This window comes from Maylandia zebra, linkage group LG13 (assembly GCF_041146795.1).
Source record: "Maylandia zebra isolate NMK-2024a linkage group LG13, Mzebra_GT3a, whole genome shotgun sequence".
Lineage (NCBI taxonomy): Eukaryota > Metazoa > Chordata > Actinopteri > Cichliformes > Cichlidae > Maylandia > Maylandia zebra.
Window position 1 is genome coordinate 3,509,059 of NC_135179.1, and position 15,034 is coordinate 3,524,092.

The 15,034-nt window shown below is 42.8% G+C and overlaps 1 protein-coding gene across 1 annotated transcript; it reads left to right on the forward strand.

Moving 5' to 3' along the window:
* The first annotated feature begins 3,384 nt into the window (after window positions 1-3,384).
* htr7 (5-hydroxytryptamine receptor 7) lies at window positions 3,385-13,028 on the forward strand. Its single transcript, XM_004570646.3, has 2 exons — window positions 3,385-5,519; window positions 6,294-13,028. Exons 1-2 carry the CDS (start codon window positions 4,939-4,941, stop codon window positions 7,186-7,188), a joined length of 1,476 nt encoding a protein of 491 aa, XP_004570703.1. The 5' UTR covers window positions 3,385-4,938; the 3' UTR covers window positions 7,189-13,028.
* Window positions 13,029-15,034: the final 2,006 nt, after the last annotated feature.

The following is a 15,034-nucleotide window of genomic DNA, read 5'->3' on the forward strand; positions in this document are numbered from 1 at the left end:
TAAAAGTTAGCCAGTGTTTCCATGATATTTGAGAAATCATCTGCCTTGTAAGTGCAAGCAGCAATCTGCATTATGACATACATTTAGAACATTCACGAGCTGTTGCTTACTGTGTCTGCGTGGTTATTTCAGCATCAATCTCAACTGAACTGAAAAGTGCTGCTGTGATGAGTGGACTGTCTGACAAGGTGATCTCCAAATCAATGGTAAAATGATACCTGTAACATGAGCTGTGCTCTCCACAATGACTTCACCTTAGTTTACTGGTGCCCCCTACAGCCACTGATAACTGACATTATTAAAAATCTAATAGTGATCACAAGAATGAATCTACTGATTGTCAGTAAAGAACAAACTCTGAATAAAGAAACTGGAGACAAACGTATGTACTCGCAACACGTTCTGATACTGGGCAGGGATAGCTCAGTAGGTAGAGTGGTGGCCCCATGATCGGAAGGTCGGGGGTTCGACTCCACTGAACGGCTACCCTGAGGTACCCGTGAGCAAGGTGCCGTCCCTACACACTGCTCCCCGGGCGCTGCACAGGTGGCTGCCCACTGCTTCACTGGGTGAATGGGTTAAATGCAGAGGAACTATTTCCCTATGGGGACTAACACATGCACATTACATTATTACATTAGATTACATTACATGCATGTAATAACTTTCAAGTGTTTTTCAGTGTTGGTACTTAATACTTTCTTAATGTACTTGTTTGCTTGACCATTCAATAGTTTTGTGACTCTGTGACTTCCAATACGCTGAAGCAACAACGTGACCTTTCTAAACAGAACTCGACTGCACTCGACAAATATTCTGCATTGATCCGATTTATCCACTTCAGAGGCACCTTAGAATAAAAGCGCAGACAACCAAGAGGAGACATGATAGTAAAATGAATATACAATCATAGATTATGGGTGAAAAATAGGAATTAAAATGACTTTAGATCGAACCTCAACCACTGTATAAAAACAAACAATGGCAATAACATGATTATAGGCCTGTAAGTCACACAGTCTGTTGTGCAATGATGACTTTAATCATGAAATGAGGCAGCACATTAGGGAGGACAAATCTCACTTATGAACGTTTTAAAAAGCTATTCTAGATTCTCGTCTAAAACTTCCCCCAATTACAAAATGACTCAACATTCATCGTCAGTGTGATGCCAGTTAAAGGGATGTTTAAGGTGTCGAGGCGAAGAGACTCATTCGTCTGTTTCTGTTAATGGGAGCTCTTAATGCGCTTAATCTGCTCTCAGCAGATGATAGCTCTCTAACAGATGTTATTATTATATGGTGGCCTATGTTTGGTGAGCTCCTTGAAATCTGGTGTTGATGCAGTTTGGGTTTTTTTTTTGATAGCCAATAGCACTGAGAGAGAAGCTGCAGGAAATGTCAGCAAACATTTCCACCATCTCAGGGATCAGCGACTGCCTGACAGACAGGCCGCAGGACATGACACTGAGCTCTGTCTGATTTGCTCATGTGCATTAGAGGAGCTCCACAGGAGACCGTGCTGTCTCCAGTCCATTTACCATGAACACCTGAGACTTTCAGTCCAACTCCGAGTCATGCCACCTGCAGAAATACTCAGAAAGTTTGGATGCATTAGTGACGGGTTGGTGAGCACGAGTGGATGGTTTTATTTGAGTAGTCTTGGAGAAATGATCTGCTTCTTAATGTGAAAAAGACCAGAGAGATGTCATAAGAGCGAGAATGGCTACAACACCCGTGTCTATCCTGGGATGTTGATGTGTTGGAGGAGTACCTGGACATTCACATCAACAACAGGCTGAACTGGAAACTCAACACAGATGCTGGATACAAAAAGCTCCGTTTCATAAGGAAGCTGAGATCCTTCAATGTGTGGAGCAAACATGATGAGACACACGCATGATCACCCTCACAGTAACACAAGATGTCTGTCTGACAGAGAGGCATATAGCAGTTATGTTTTATTTGATTTCATTCTATTAATTAATTTCATTTCATCATCATTTTAACGGCTGCACAAGAATTTCCCAAATTTGGAAAAGAAGTATTTATCACCTCTTAATGGTAAACCTAATTTTTCTTTCGATGCATTAAATGTTTAAAAAAAATTTTTGTAATTTTTCTTTGGCAGAGATAAAAACAGTAGATCCATTCTGGCCATATCTGATAATTAAACCTGACATTATAAAACTCTGGACATAAATCTGCTGCTTTACCAGCCTCTGGTTTCAGGCTCTCCACAAGAACCAGCATTACAGTAATGAGGTTGGCTACTAATTTCAGGTTGTTTGAATCGTATGCCAGTTCATTTATTTGAAAATGCTGAATGGAGATGAGGTCAGGAAGCCTGCAAAATCTTCTGACTTCCCAAACTTTAACAGCACGGGCAGTACGATGGACAAGTTTATTAACTAAAGCTTCAGAAATGCAAGTCAGACAGAAAATGTACTTACTGTAAGGGTCTGATTGTTCCACAACCAGGCTGAGATGAGGAGCAGGAGCAGGATTCTGGAAGGTCGAGCTAAGTGTATTTATTTACAGTGAACACCAGTGTAATGTAATATATATATACACACACACACACACACACACACACACACACATATATATATATATATATATATATATATATATATATATGTATATATATATATATATATATATATATATATATATATATATATATATATATATATATATATATATATATATATATATATATGGCAGGAGAACAATGGAGCTCAAGGGAGGAGAGGGTCCAAATATCCAAAAACAGTCTGAACACTCCACACTCACTCAGCTCAGCTGAGTGACGAGCAGGGACGAGCTGTACAAAGGAGAAACACAATGAGACAGGCCGCAAGGAGAAGAAACAAGGGCTGTACTTTCCAACTAGGGAGCCAGAAGTTTACTAACTGCATAGTTTAATGTTCCAGTGAGGAATGTTAGCCAGCCGCTACCCAAAGTAGTGATCTCAGATGAGATCATTGTAGGCAGGTGTGCAGCTTCAGAGGCGGAAAGCCCGAATGGGTCCCGCTCATGAACATTAACAGCAAGCAAACAAAAAACAAACTCTGGTGGAGTCAGTCAGGGATGACTGAGGAACCGTGACATATGTATTGAAACCAATAAAAGTTTATGTGACCTTCGTGAATGTTTAAAGTTTCTTTACACTTCTTTTATTTAGCGATGTGCCGATCAGGAATCAACCTATCGACCTATTTTAAGAGTGTTGGGGATAAAAACAATCAAATCAGACCAGGATAGAAGTTATGAATGAAGACCAGAGTTTCCTGTAAGCTTTTGGGGGGGGGGGGGGGATCACCTGCTACTAACTCAGTCATTGGATCGTGCTCCTGAAGTTGTAACTGGCATGAGTGTATTTTGGCTGCTGTGCCAGCAGAGTGTGAGTCGCAGTGTGCAGTTTTACTGCTGTCGCCTCACAGCAAGAAGGTCCTGGGTTTGAGTCCAGCTCCTGTGTGTGGACTTTGAATGTTCTCCCAACATCTGTGTGGGCACTCTGGCTGCCTCCCACCAAAAACAAGCCCCTGCCTCCATTCTGAACTGGATAAGTGGGAAAAGTTGAATTGATTGACAGGTTTATTGTAAGTCTTTTAAGCAGTCAAAGAGGAAAATTCACATTGACTAATCTGTCATAAAACAAGGTGATGATTAAGTGATTCAGATTGAGGTGTTTGGGGATCGTTTAGGATACTTTAGACGACCAGCAGTGAAATTCCAGCCTATGGTGATCTCTCCAGGGCCCTAAAGTGAGAAACCACAGCTTCACCTGTGAAAGAAAAACATGAAATTATTTCAAATTAAACTAACATTAAAGCATTGAGAGTATAAACGTTTTATCGCGCGATGCTTGGTGCAAAACCAAGAAAGAAATCCAGCATTGTCTTCACGAGCAGCATGCAGTGGACGATTTTGATCACTTGGGGGAGGTAGTAACCAAGCCTACCTACTGCATTAGTATCACAGCCACGTATAAACTTATCTTTTCCAAAATTGCACTTAGATTAGAGAATGATGAAAAGACGTCGGGAGCACTTTGTGTTCCTGTTCTCAACTCCAGCAACACAAATCTAATAGTTTTAGAAGTGAGATGGAGGCAGATTGTCCTAACACTCAAAATGTGACTCATGCAGGCTAAACAGAAAAATGATTCAAGGTAAAAATTAAAGGAAATCCTTTTCAGCTCCTTCACTTCGATCAGATGAGGGATAAACAACTTTAAAATGAAACCACAAAAAGTATTTCCCCACAAATATGTAATTATAAGACCTCACTTCTATCCCCCAAAAGGATGACATGATGTTTTCTTAAAATTTTCTTAAAACCTCAGATTACATCATTAAAACTTCGATAAATACGAATTTATCTCCCTTTGTTTTTTGTTGTGTGTAAATTAATGACATTAATGAACATTTATCCTTTCTGCGTAATTACGCACATGGGCACGGGTTTCCAGTTCCAGCAGAACGAACACCAAAAAGCACAGTGCGTGTTATTTGTGTAAATGTAGCCTATAGGCTATCCAACTTGGGTTTTGACGTCACGCGTCAACTTTTGTGATATTTACGCGTAGGGCTGCGTTTAAGTTTTGTCTTCCAGCACATCGGAGTGAAAGCGTGACGTGCAGTCCGTCAGGCCGAGGACAAAAAGAAAATAAAATCCCGTTTTGTAGGTCAGGTATTTTGGGAATATGCCCGCTGCGCGCCACGTGCGTAATGACGAGTGCGCCTGTAAATAGATGAAATAAGGCGTCGATACTTTGGAATGAAAGGGGGCACACCAGCGTAGTGTCTCCTGACGGGGGTTAGGGAAAGGAATTAATCATTTCACGCACCAACACCGGCACTTCAGTGCGCGTCTGTGCCACCTCCGGACGGCTCTCCAAGTCCATGGATAAAAAGGAACACGAGGCGGCAGAATGGTTGTTGCAGGAGCGAGTAACGGGACTTTCGGCAGTGGCAACATGAGGTCGTCGTTCATGATAGAGGACATAGTCGGTGGCGGAGATCCCGGGGGCTCCACTAACATGATGATCTCCGAGGCTCTTGCTCTTCGGCTACTAAAGGCTGCGCAAGGCGCCGCAGATGCAGCAGCAGCAGCGGCAGCAGCCACTTCTCCGTCCACCTCCAGTCAGCCGCAGGTCATGGAGACGAACGGGACCCGCTGCGGGGAGCAGATCCTGAGCTACGGCCGGGTGGAGAAAGTTCTGATCGGCGCGGTGCTCACTATGCTCACGCTGTCCACGATCTGCGGGAACTTGCTCGTGGTCATCTCCGTCTGTTTTGTCAAGAAGCTGCGCCAGCCGTCCAACTATCTCATCGTTTCTCTGGCCTTGGCCGACCTTTCGGTGGCTCTGGCCGTGATGCCGTTCGTCAGTATCACGGACCTTATCGGCGGTCAGTGGATATTCGGTCAGTTCTTCTGTAACGTTTTTATCGCCATGGATGTGATGTGCTGCACCGCGTCCATCATGACTCTGTGCGTAATCAGCATTGACAGGTAAGATAAACTTCTCCAGCTTTAAAACTGTGTCAGTCTTTTTTCATGAAGCTAAGATAGAAAGTTTTTTTTAACAGAGTTTAATTAAACGTCTCCTGTCTTTAGTATTTGTTACCCGAGTCTCCAAAAATACATTTAAACAGGTCACGTTCTTATTTCACAGATGTAGAAAAAATGCCTTCTGTAGTCTAACTCCAGATTTTGTCGCTCGGGGCTCTGCGACACTGGATCGCTGGGTTTCTGTGAGGCTTCTTGCGCCTCGGGGTCTTGTTCTGGGGCGCTTACTTAAAATGAAACGCTGCAGGACAAAGTGTGACCTCTCTGCCCACGGCATTCCTGTTCTGACCGCTGAATCAATTTACAGATTCAGAGACTCTGAAACGACCCCGAGTTTAAAATTCAACCGCTGCCTTTGTTTTTCCATTTCCTTAAAACGTTTTCACCACTTTAATCAAATGATAAAATGTTTTTATGCTTATTTGTTTTTGAAAGCCACACATGCCTGCCAATGCCCTGTGTGTTGGAAATTTTGTAGCCTGGTTTGCTGAACATTTATGGTCTTTCCCAGCATCGCCAAGCTTCTCTTTCATAATGTAACCCAGCTCTCATTTGGGGGCTGAGTGTGGCAGGCAGAGATCTTAGTTTTGCTCAAGGGCACCTTGTCCAGGGTGGGGAGAGTGTCACCTGATTAGGGTAATGTAAAGCAATAAAAATAGAGTTACACTAGACACATTTTAGGGTCGTATTCATTTGGCTGTGTTTTTCTCTGTGTAGGTATTTGGGTATCACTAAGCCTCTGACTTATCCTGTCCGGCAAAACGGCTGCTGCATGGCCAAGATGATCCTGTCGGTGTGGCTCCTCTCTGCTTCCATCACCCTCCCCCCTCTGTTCGGCTGGGCGCAGAACGTTAATGACGGCAGGGTCTGTCTCATCAGCCAGGACTTTGGATACACTGTCTACTCTACAGCCGTGGCCTTCTACATCCCCATGTCGGTGATGCTGATCATGTACTACAGGATCTACCGAGCGGCCAAGCTCAGCGCAGCCAAGCACACCATCACTGGCTTCCCCAGGGAAGGGGAGCACCGAGCCGTGGTGACTCTTCGCGGGGGGAGAGGAGGGCATCAGCCAGCAGAGTCAGGAGAGACGGGAAGTGTCGAGGGGACGGAGGTCGAACAGGTGGAGGAAGCCGAGGAAGAGGAGAGCTTGGACTGCGTGGCAGCGGCGCTGAAGCTCCAGCGTGAGGTGGAGGAGGAGTGCAGCACGCGTGTCTCCCGCCTTCTCAAAACTGGCGAGCACCACCAACGGCGCAAGAGGAAAAACCAGTCCATCTTCAAACGGGAGCAGAAGGCTGCAGCCACTCTGGGCATTGTAGTTGGTGCCTTCACCTTCTGCTGGCTGCCGTTCTTCCTGGTGTCCACTGCCAGGCCGTTCGTCTGTGGCGTGCAGTGCAGCTGTGTGCCCCTCTGGCTGGAAAGAACTCTGTTGTGGCTTGGCTACGCCAACTCCCTCATTAATCCTTTCATTTATGCATTCTTCAACCGTGATCTGAGAACCACCTACAGCAACCTCCTGCGCTGCCGCTACAGGAACATCAATCGGAAGTTGTCGGCGGCTGGCATGCACGAGGCTCTAAAACTGGTGGAGAAACCAGACGCTGATGCGTAAAGCTGTAGGTCTGCCAATCAGCAAGGCTGCAGAGACCAGTATGGAAAATAATAAACTGGGGCTCAGACTGTGGCACAAGGCTATTGTGCTGACAGACCTTTTTACCCTCCAGATTTCATGAGGATTGCCAATGCGAGAGGAGGAAAGATGCTGCGATTAAGTGGATGTAGAGGAAGCCTAAGTGTTTCACTCTGGAGAAAACTGAGAGAAAACAGAGCTCAGTGGTGTTGAATTCATACTGTTTAATTAGCTGAATCTGTTGCAATGACTCTGAAGCCCACGAGGAAGGGCTACCTTGGTGGATTTAAAACTGGCTGCTATGTTGCTCAGAAGCCTTTTGAACATGACATTGATGCAAAAGCAGGAGCTACACACCCAGACTTTGATCTCAGCTCCTGTCATGGATGGAAATGATCTTACGCAGTAGCCAGTGACTTACATTTCCATTTCTGACCCAAGGAAAACTAACAATGAGAAAATAACGAACGACTCGGAGCTCAACCGCTACCAAATGTGTTTACTTTGCATCGTAGTTATCACTTTTCTAAAACGTAGAGTGTTTTATTGGTGAACAGGCGTAACAAGTGGACATGGTAATGATTAAAAAGTATGTAAAAATTTATGTACACAAGTCAATAGCCACGCTGTTTTTGTAACAAATGGTTCTGATCTGTTGTAACCTAATAAGTTGATATCATTTGAAGATGAGCCAAAACGTGCTCCCTTTCCTTCTACTCGTGTCATGACCACCTGTTTATTGAAACTATTTGCTGATCATTTATTTCTGTAATATGGCAGCTAATTAACGAGCAAGCAAGGACTCTTAGGGACGAGAAAATGACGTGAAAATGCAGAACACGATGATGTCGACACGGAGCTGAAGGTGGAGTAGAGGGAAACAACATCATTGAGGACGCTTTCTGAATGTGCCTGTGCCTTTTTCTGCTTTGTCGGTTAAGGTTTGGTTGCAGCACACAAGAGTCTCGCTTTACATTGTGTTAGAAAGTTGAGACAATGTGCAACTTTAGCCTTGTTGTGCATTACATAACAAAAGAAATGGCCAATAAAATGGGCAGTATCCTCTCAAACAGAGATGAATGATGGTCAGACAGGATCTAATCTTTTGACATGACACGCACCAAAAAATTATTTTCACAGTTAATTTAACAATTGACTAGTTTTAGGGCTAAAGTTCGGTCTCAAGTGGGTCTAAAAACAGTAAAATCACAGTTTCATATTCAATCTACAGTCATCAAAAAAAAATACCCCATGTACCAGTTTCATTTTGATAAATTATCTTTACATTCTTTATAATATATAAAAATCTTAACATTAATATATTATATGGACATTTTTTTAGGACAAATCCAGGATCAGGATTTGTCCTGCTGCTGGGAAACACCCCTGACCCATAACTGGCGTCTCCTTTGAAGTCAAATATTGCTTAACTCCAGCTGATGCTCAAAACTCGAAGAGGTCATATTTTTCCAACTGGGCTCAGCTGGAAATTAGGAGATCTCACGTCACAGATGTAATTCATCCAGCTGAACAGCAGGGGGCCCCAGTGAGACAATCCTCAATGAGCAGCAGTGAATGGAGCTAAACAATTAAAATCATGATTTATGTTTGCTTCCAGGGAATAAAATACATAAACTGATTCTGTTTCCTGTTTGAAGTAAAACGACAGTTATGTAAATTTTTTTTCTAACATAGAGGTCAAGTTAGCTTATAAATGCTAGCATCCCACTAATCAGTGCCATTAGTTGATTAGGAATTTTACCATGGGACCAGTACACCCTTACTGGCACCTTTGTCCAAATGATAACTACACATTAGACGTTAAACCGCCACAGCAGTTTCAGTGTGTGTGTGTGGGAAGCAGCTGGTTGTGGCGGCTGAAGGCGATGCTAGGAGCCTGCTGCCTGCAACAAGTCACACAAAATGATTTTATGACGATGAAAACTTATGGTCTTAACCTTTTCTATATAACGATGTTGGAATTTCCACGTAGCCCTGTCCATTCTGGATTTGATTATTCAAATTCAATCGAGTTATCGTCGTCAAAGCTGACAAAAGCATGGGCAAAGCGTAAATACGGCTTTTTTTTTTCTAAAGATTTGTTAGATGTGATCATTTATTAGGATCTGTACCACCAGTGTTAATTAAATGACCTCCAATATGTTGGGCTGCCATGCTGTTAATCTTCTCACCTCTTGTTCTTCTGGAGTTTTATGTGATCACAGACACTAATTACGCAGCCATCTTTCCCGTGTAGCTCTGTCTCAGGCTACAGGGCGACGCCCCGGGAGGAAATCCGATGTGGATGTTAAAGGAGAGAGAGCAGATCACAGCCGCTGTTTCTTTGGTGTGTTTAATCTCCCCCGGAGATCGAGAGCCTGTCTGCTTGGAGTTTAATTTAAAGTTAAAAGTACAAGTTTAGCTCAGGGGGAGTGATAAAGTGCACAGAGCTTTTGTATGTGCACAAGTTTTAGTGCAGCATCCTGCATGCACCAAGCAGCTGCAACATCATGTTGACAATAGGAACTCTGGAAACTGCTTGCTTGGTTTCTTTCTGGCAACATTATTTTCTTTGTGTTCTTTTTAATATGCACTGACACGAGTAGGAGAAACGTGTTACCTCTTATTCCACAAGGACTGCAGTAATGTTTTTTAATCCTTTGAGGAGACTTTGTGTTTTACAAGTATTAGTACACTCTGTGCTGCTGAGAATTTGTCCTCGTTAACTTGAAATTGTACAACAGCTAACTTAGAAGGAGCAACAGAGGGCACTCAGTCAGTTTTACCAAAATCTCTTTTTACTAAAGAAGTGTGAACACTGCAATTACCGCCTTTATTCTCTTTTGAAACGTTAATTAAAGCTGCTCTCCACAAGATTATTTTTAAATTTAAAAAATGCGCTAAGCTACTGAGCCTTAATTACCGAGTTAGCATGGCAGCAGAGATGATACAGAGAAGCCAGCAGGACGTCTGGTTCATGTGACAAACTCTGCTGTCTGCCCGACAACAGAAAGTTCACTCAGAGTAAAACGGGACTCGAGCACTTCTCTAGATTCTAGATTTTAGATTTTATTTCAAGTATCAAGTGTGAATAAACATCATAATGAAACACAGGAGTGGGCGATATATATTTTCCCAAGGGTCACAACGGAAACCAGAATCAGTGAGCTTATAAAGAGATAAAATGAATATTGAGCAGAATTGACTTCACCTTTTTCTGCAGCCCTCCACAACAGTCCAATATGGAAAAATGAATTGCCTGCCCCTGGTATAGAACATCAGCTATAATAGGTAAATCCATCTTTTTCAGTCACACTTCAGGGTTCTGCCCAGTCACGCCTTTGCCATGTGACTAAGGGAATTAGTTATTTGGGGGGAGGTGAGCTGAAAAGGTTGAGAACCACTGAACTGTACTCTTCTGGGCTCAGTGCCGCCGTGGCATGGCTCCATTTCCCGTCATAGAATAGATGGAGAATGGTTGCCAGGAGCACAGGAGCACATTTTTCCTGAAGAGCATCCAAAAACTCTGAAGAGCAGAATGTTATCATTCACATGCAACACTCAAACTATCTGGGAAGCGAAGCTGTTGTTATCTTGACAACATCTCGTGAAAATATTCTCAGTGGCGTATCAACACATTGGTGCGAGATAGGAAGGGAACGACTGCACAGCAGGCTGAAAAAAATTCTTTGTATGACATCCAGAGGAGAGAGGAGACACGCTAAAAGGTAAATGGAAGGTAGAGGCACACCCTGGCATTCAGTGGCTGTCGCCTGCATCTCAGAATGTGACTGAATGCTCGCCTCTTTCATCAAACTAGTCATCTTCCCGCATGAGAGCGCTGCACTGAACCGGAGCTAATTTTAAAGAAATTGAGAGCCTGCGCCACAACAAGTAGATTTATGGATTTTTTTCAGTGAGGGAACGCGAACCCTCAAACTAAGCGTGCACCAGCAGTTCCCACAATAGTCAAAAAATGACTCTTGGCTCGGCGTGGTCACATGGTTTCTAAAGAATCTATGAAAAGATGGGGAATGTGGAGATATCAGCTGCAGCTAAATTTACACATCAACCAAAGATGTGATTGTTTAAAGGCAGATGTTTTATTCCCATGTACTCCTCATTTGAGTCAAAGTACACTGAAAACACTCTGAGAAAATGACTGTTAACTCTAAATGCAGAGAAACTGTGACACTTCAGTAAGGATAATAAATAGAGAGATCAACATTTAAGGCATATGGCTGGAGGTGACTTAAATTACCTGCTGTCTCTTGCTAATAGCTGCTTTAGAAGCCAGATGTTTGGAAATGTTCAGCCAACAGTTGCTTATCCTTTTGAGAATGTCCTCATCACAAGCTGTTTTTGAACAGGGAGGCTCAGCTCCATATTAGATATAAAGTGTGCTGTTCATAGCATTCAGTCTTTAGTCTGCACCGCTTTCCATTTGCGTGAATGGATGTGTGTCGGTTTGTCCTGTTTTGAGAGTCAAACATCTTTGTTTGCCTCTCGTGGATGCTGAAAGCCAGCGCTGCCCATTTGAAACATCTGCACAGTGACAACACTCTACTGAGACAACTCCATTAATCTGTCACTGATTGGCTGTGTGTTAATCCTCCCACGGCACTCATTGGACCAATTGTTTTTTAATTTTCAACCTGCTGTTTCATCTCAAAATGCTAGATGAACGAGTCAGCTCTGTGGACTGGAGACATTCAAAGCTCTGGACTCTGGCCTACCATTACCGGACAAATGCACAAACAAGGATTTGTTCGGGAAAGGCTATTTCAAATGATCTTTGGAGGTCATCAACGGGCAAATAGCACAGGAGTCAGTCAGAAAAATAAAACATATGTGATGGCATACGGTAAAAATATCCCATCCAGTTGTGTTGTTTCTGGCACAACAGAGGGAGATCATTCCAAACCATCTTGGTTAATGAGAAACCTCAACGGCGCTCCTTTGAGTTATCGTCATCAAAACTGCTCCACATCAGATAAAAGGTAGAGCTGGTGGACTAACAAGGTCAGAATAGCAAGAGGGCCAAACGCATCCTTTCGGGACAAATAAAGCTCTCAGATTGGTTCCTGGGCCACATTCAAACACTTTTTTCAATTAGTTTTCATACCACAGCCAATGTTGTTCACTGGGACTATATGGGACCTTGTTCTGTCAGCATTATCAAAGTACAAAGAACAGCTCTCGTGGGATAGTATTGCTTTTATATGCTGTTTAGCACTGTGTGAAACTCCTGTGTATATATTAAGACTAAAAAGAGAAAAAAGGAAAGCGCGATGGCTCCATGGCCCCTGGTGACCATAACAGCTGGGCTTAGCGACCCATAAAGCACAGCAGGAGAGTCTCTATGGCACTTCTCGGCACAGATGCGATGTGTATTTGACCAATCAAATTGCTGAAATTCCTTGTATATGAGTCCAAAACCATTCACGTGGAAAAGACTGTAAGATATGTTGTTATTGTCAGAGTGAAACCTTGTTGGTTCCAGTTAATCAGCCTCGTTTTTGACCCGATCTGTAAGATTATTTTCAATCATGGCTCTTCATACTGAAACGACATCAGCAGCAGTGTCATCGAGCTATTTAAGAACCAGCCACGATGGAGATTTCCAGTTAAAACTCTTTAGACTTGTTTTAGATGTAATCTATATTTTACAGTCTGTACAGTTTTGTCAGGGTGCTGAGTGATGGCTAAATTTGTGAAGTGACCTTTCTTGCCAAAATGAATCATTAAATACTTAAAAAATAAAACGGGATTGATCTCCGTCTCTGTTTCTGCTTTACTGTTCTGATCAGCACCTAAAGACAGCAAGCGCACGTGGAAATGATGGCTACTGCAGGCTTACGCTTATGTTACTTCACAAGTAAAGCACTAGCTTTGTTGTTATTGTCTGGCTAAGTCACAAAACTGTTTGATATTGAAATTAATCTACACATAAAGCGAGTTCTTAGATGTGAAACGCACGCCTTAAAAAGAGATAACACAACCTTCACCTTTGGCGACTCGCGCTTTGTGGTTTTGCCCACAATTAAAATGCTGGTTGGTCCAAAAATAACTCTTGAAAAGAGCATTTTTTTTCTATTTAACTGTACTCAGTTTCAAGAAAAAAGACTGCTCAAGGTTGTTTTCAGCCATGCTAAAAATATAAGCCAAAGGATGAAAAACCTCGTATCTCCAGTGTACTGGAACATTTGCCACACTTTAAAGGTGGTGATACTGATTTCCTGTCAGGACGGTCAGGATGATGCAGACACTGTTCCACAGACAGTTCATTTGACATCATACAAGATGCTGTCACTGTAACTGATGAGAGTTAAGTGGACTATTATCAGCTCTGACTGAAACGATGAGTGGCAGACTCGGTGCATTTAAACATTAAAAATGCATTCAAACATCAGTCACATTAGTCAGCAATAAAAATCAGAGGCAACGTGGAGAACACATGATGGAGATGTGTCTTTGTTTATGACAAAAAGATAGAAAGATTATATGGAGGGTTTTGCTAGACTACTATTTGCAAACAGAGCAGGAGTCAGTAAAAGATGCTAAAATAAATAAGCCTCCGCATCTTTTTAAATAGTCCTTTACAGTGTTTAAACTGAGACTGTGTCCTAGTTATATATGATATTTTTAATAAATTGTACTGTTGTTCTGTTAATGTTCTAACTAGCTTGTTAAAAACTATTTAATTGTAGCTATAAACACTGCGACCCAGTGTTTTTGAGTCTGTACAATTATTGACCTGTGATTTCATCATGACTCTTAGTGTTCGGGTTCCTGTGCCCCTCGTGTTTAGTGGAGGCTTCGTTCTGTCGTGTTTGTTTTCTTGCTCCGCAGTCAGTCGCCTCTCATGTTGCCGTTTGTTATTCTGGTCTCTGTGCTTCATGTGTCCTCTGTTCCCAGGCCCTGTCATGTTTCCATGTCTACTCTTTGTGAACTGTTTCCTGTTTTACTTTGGTAGTCCTTGTCCTTTGTTAATGTTTTCAGTTTTGCTTCCCCTTGGTCTCGTCATGTTTGATTGCTCCCAGCTGTGCTCTCCTCCTGTGTGTCATTCCCTCGTTATCCCTCTGGATATTCAAGCCCTGCATTTTCCTTGCTCTAAACTGCATCGCGCCCTCGTTCCCCGCTGTGTGATCGCCCTGCCTGTTTAGTTACATGTATCTTCCAAGTTTAGTTAGTGTCGTAGTTTCTGATGTTCAGCGATAAAGCTGCCTTTTGAGTTTACCTTTTGTGTTTGTTTCTGAGCTTCGGTCCTCTCCTGCCTGCTTCACATGGCCGGCACATGACAGTAAGACCTACTTATCTAGCATTACAATGAAAGAATGCAGTTTAATATTGGAATACAGAAAAATTCCCCAAAAAGCTGGGATGCTGGGTCAAAGGTCAATAAAAACAGAGTACTATGGTCTTTTACAGGCACCGAAACAAATCACAGAGGAAAGTGAAATGTTGTACAATCTCACTCTGGAGCCTTTCTAAGCTGTCAGAGGTCCAGAGCCAACATAATCTGTCGCAGGGCTGACACACTGAGTCAGACACCTGCAGCCAGTTTAGCATGACCAGTTAACCTAACTCCATGCATGGCTCTGGACTGTTGGAGGAAGTACCCAATCAAATGTGTCATTTTAAGAACAATATGTGCTCATTTGGAGTTAATGTCAGCAAAACGTCTTTACGAAGTTGGACCATGTTTCCTCTTTTCTTTTAACAACAGTCCGTAGATGTCAGTGATCCGAGGAAAGCAGCTGCTGAACTTTTGGGAGGGGAATATCGTCCCATTCTTGTCTGCTCAGCAGTCCTGGCTCTCCTGTGT